General features: G+C 37.9%; 1 protein-coding gene across 1 annotated transcript; it reads right to left on the bottom strand.

Moving 5' to 3' along the window:
* Window positions 1-765: 765 nt before the first annotated feature.
* LOC113408625 (3'(2'),5'-bisphosphate nucleotidase 1) lies at window positions 766-4263 on the bottom strand. The gene is made up of 3 exons (XM_026661969.2): window positions 3891-4263; window positions 3099-3204; window positions 766-2110 (listed from the first exon to the last, which is right to left on the bottom strand). Exons 1-3 carry the CDS (start codon window positions 4071-4073, stop codon window positions 1962-1964), a joined length of 438 nt encoding a protein of 145 aa, XP_026517754.1. The 5' UTR covers window positions 4074-4263; the 3' UTR covers window positions 766-1961.
* Window positions 4264-4331: the final 68 nt, after the last annotated feature.

Genomic DNA, 4331 nt, shown 5'->3' with positions numbered 1-4331 from the left:
GACTCCTTGTTGTTTTTGTGGATACAGACTAACACGGCTACCCCCTGATACTATTCATCATTCAAGAACCTTTAAGATTGTTATTTAGCATTAGCTGCAATTTAGCAGGCATCCCAGTAACAGAAAAAAGTGTTGGTCAATGGCAGAAACTTTTATTAAGTAGCCTCACAAAGTAGCCTGTATCATATCTAATGGAGTATTTTAGGGTTTGTCTACAAGGGGCACTCAGGAAAATTAATCCAAATTAACTAAAAGTGTGAATTTAAAAGTCAATTAGTTAAATCTGTATGGAAGGTCTCATTCAGAATTAAAGTGGCCTTAAATCAGTTTAGTTTAAATTAGTGAATTAAACTAAACTGAATTAAGGCCACTTTAATTCTAAATGAGAATATCCACATAGGGGTTTAATGCAGTTTAACTAATTCACTTTTAATTCTCATTTTTAGTTAATCTGGATTAACTATAGAAAAGCCCTTAGTTATGAATGAATACTGACTATAGGGTTAGAAATGCCACAAAGTTTCACTATTCCCACCATTTATAGAGCACAGTAAGTATGTCTTTTACCTGTGTTTTAAGTGCTAATGTCTCTGCTCCATTTATATACCAAACTGAAATTTATATCTAGAATAGATAATTTTTAAGAGCAAATCCCAAATTACCTCTTTTAACATCCATTAAATACGTAAGGATTTAAGAAAATAATTTCAGTAATTAAAAATTAAGATATTAAATATCCTGATTTAAATCAGTTTAAATAATTATTATTATATAGGAGATGGGGGAAAAAAAACCAATTGGTGATAGGTATAAGTATCAGCTGGTTGTAACAGATACATTGAAAAAGGAGGTTATGAGGCTATGTCAATTTAAAAACTCCTGGACATTTTGGGGTTGCAAAAAACTTAGCCAAGCTAAGAGAAAAACTGTACTGGGTAAAATGAAAGCAGGATGTAGAAAACCGGTGCAGGAAATGTGATGCTTGCATTGCAAAGACTGGGCGAGCTCTTGTGCAGCAGTGTTTTGTGGAGGCACCAATAGAGTGCCTTGCTGTTGATATGCTGGGCCTTTGCCAGAGACAGGGGCTGTCAATGACTCTGTAGCAACTGTACTTTTAAAAGCTGAATACAGAATTATGACTAGGAATGAGTACACATATGAACCCTCTAGAGTTAGGATGAAATGCAAAGACCTTAGTTCTGATAGCTATAGAAACAGCTACAAAATCCTAGGACTATCAAATATATAACCGAAATTGAGCTGCCCATGTATGAAGCGTTAACTCCTGTAGCAACGAAACTGCTTCATTACTATCCCCCACAAACCTAAACTGCTACAAAAACCCTCATTGAAACCAGAGAGAAATAAGCCCAACACCAAGAATAAAAGGGGTTTCTACATGCTGAAAAATGGTACAAAATGTCAAAAACTGCTATTTACAAAAGGAAGCATGTCATGCTTAAGAATCAGTAACAGTAACTTTATTATAAGCAGTTGGACCCACCAAAACTAAGTATTGCTGCCTATGTACAACAAAAGATGTTGAGCAAATTCAGGCTATGGTTTCGTGCCCTGAAATAAGTTAAGGAAATAGATTTGGACTGTGACATTATTATGTGATACAAATGTACACAGTATAATTGCATAAAATCTATTCACATGAACAGAACTTTCCTTGGGTTCCTTACTTTCAAAGGGAAGGAAAAACATCTACTGTGAATATTGAAAAACTCTAACCTGTTACCTGGTAAAACAACTGTAGGTTGCCCCCTCCCCAAACAATCAGATTTAGCAGTGTATCTAGACATTCTGTACACTAATTTCTGAAACAAATCACTGATCAGCACAATATCAGAATGAATCTAGGCTCAGATTTCATAAAAAAAATAATTTTCAAGCTCATTTGGCAGTTAGTTTGAAATATGATGTTAATGTTTTTTTTCCACAGTTGGCTTCCTCCTTTAAGGCACAAGGGCTTGTTTAACACTCTCTGGAACACGACTGGCATAGTAGTCAAAGTTTCTCAACGTGGCAAGGACCCCTGCTGAATTCATGTGTTTCACCTCCTTGTTATAATGAAGAGGATTTCCATGGATATCAGTCAGCTTGCCTGCAAGAAATATAGGACTGTGTTATTGGTCCCAATTCATTTAAGCACAGCACCTGAATTTTTGCTGAAACAGAACACCTACTGGTTCTCTCTTCCTTTGAATCATAGTTGTTGCAGATAGATGTAGAAGATCATGTCTTTTATACTTGCAATGGCAAGATACAATCTCCGGATACGGTATTAAACCAATACTATACTTGATATTAGTGTCTAGAAGAAACCTCTTACACATTAAGATGGACAGCAGAAAAGGTCAAACAACAACACTGATCTAAAGTTAATTCATATTTATTCAATCAAGCCTTTTTATAACTTATATTTTCACCAAGGCAGAGTGGTTTTGTGCTGTTTGGAGGGTAGTGATTTTACTGGGTTACCCACTGGATTGATTCAAATTTGGAGCCAAATCCAGCAGCTGCGAGCAACCATGACTACAGGATTTGGCTAACTGTTTTGTTGTTTTTGAAGAATTATAAGATGCCCTCCATACACACAGTGAGCATATAAAGACAATAAATGAATGATTTCAGTAATTGGGAAAAGACCACATTGTATAGGAAAACAATAAAGCAGCAGAAGAAGCTGTCGGCTGGAAAATAGTAATAGTAAAACCGATACGTTTTAAAAAGAATGTTTTTTGTATAACCTCAAAATTAGTAACTGTACTGGGTCTTGAATAAAAGCAGACAAGGTAAATTATACTGCCTTCTACTGGCAAAACCAGGGCCTGATCCAAAGCCCTCTGCAGTCAATGGGAGTCGTTCCAGTGATTTCAAAGGGCTTTGGATCAGGTCTTTAGTGCTTTGTTTTTAAATATATGCACAGGCTTTTAGGTCAAGAAGTTATCTGCCAAAAATGTGTGTAATGGAACTCACCTTGGTCCTATGAAGAGATATCTTATGATTTACCTTGTGCACAAACATTAGAAAAATGTACTGTAACTTCAACTTCTCTCAAAAAAGAGTTACGAACATTATTGTTAACTCACCTCCCACAGCATGTAAAATAGCCTCGGGAGCACATGTATCCCACTTCTTGCACCCGGGACTAGCAAACACATAAGCAGAAGCCTTGCCTTCTATCAGTTGAATGATCTATTACAGATGAAGAATGACAGTCATTTCATATGACCCCCAGGCATGCAAAAGATAGAACAGGAATTCAATGGGAGTAGAATTGGGTCAGTTTGGTACTGCACACACTCTGATGTCCTCACCAGAAAGAGGAGTCTCAAAGGCTCCTCTTCAGGTTTTAAAAATTTAATAATCTTAAAAGTCTAGAAAAAAACATAGCTGTTACCATCCAAAGTGATCTATTTTTCATTGTCTCAAATATAATCTATAGGAAGCAAATCTAGTCCTTGGCATCCAACTCATGTATCTTGGCTGGGTGCTGGGGAGATCTACCTGGGAGAATGGAGAGGAAACCATCCTCACATGCCTATAAGGCCTTTCTAGCCCTATTGCACACTTTCATATGGGTTGGGTAAGAGGACCAGAGGTTTCAGGTGGTTACAGATATTCCATCCTTTCCTTCTCCCCCAAACAAACCCTGCATGTTGCTGGGCAAGGAGCCGCAAGAGCACTGATTCCACACTATGAAGCCGGGGAGCATTCCCTATTTCCACCAAATCCTGCCTCCCCTCTTCGGCCACCAGTTCACTGCCCAGGGTCGCTTTGACCCATTGAGATAAGGATGGCATTTGGCCCTAAATTCTTTGCTCTCTTTACAAAGATGTTATATCTTACCACTAGCAAAGAAAAATATTGGATTGTCATACCTTATTTCCTGCACCTCCGACTCTCACCACATTATCAGGGTTCATTGCACTAATGCAGTCATTTACCAGCTTACTGCTGTGTGAACGGGTAGTAGTGATGATGTGTTTCCCAGCTGGCACTTCTTTCAACTGAAATCCAAAGGCACCCAAACCTAGGACACCCCAGATTGTCCTACCCAGCATGGCATCTGCTCCTGCCTACACAGAAGATGCAAAAACCAAGGCTTACCGTTACCACAACATATAACACTTATTTAAAAAAAATGAACACAAAGGCATAGCTGGAGACTTTTTATTTCATTATTAGATTCATTTTAGAGGGTAAAAGTGTAAAAGAAAAGAAGTGAGTTCTAGTAACTGAAGCACAGGGCAGGAAGCCAGGACTCCCGGGTTCTATTCCCAGCTAACTGAATGACATATTGTGTGACCTTGGGCAAGTTA

Source organism: Terrapene carolina, unplaced genomic scaffold (genome assembly GCF_002925995.2).
Source record: "Terrapene carolina triunguis isolate 2854851 unplaced genomic scaffold, T_m_triunguis-2.0 Scaffold20550, whole genome shotgun sequence".
NCBI classification, from domain to species: Eukaryota; Metazoa; Chordata; order Testudines; family Emydidae; genus Terrapene; species Terrapene triunguis.
This window is presented reverse-complemented; position numbering and strand designations above follow the sequence as displayed.

Bases quoted from the DNA above. Each gene is read 5' to 3' on its own strand.
- LOC113408625 (XM_026661969.2), bottom strand. From the start codon at position 4,073: ATGCTGGGTAGGACAATCTGGGGTGTCCTAGGTTTGGGTGCCTTTGGA. The intron at 3,205-3,890 runs GTATGACAATCC...CATCTGTAATAG, and splicing joins TCGGAGGTGCAGGAAATAAG to ATCATTCAACTGATAGAAGG. The intron at 2,111-3,098 runs GTGAGTTAACAA...TATTTCTTGCAG, and splicing joins TATTTTACATGCTGTGGGAG to GCAAGCTGACTGATATCCAT.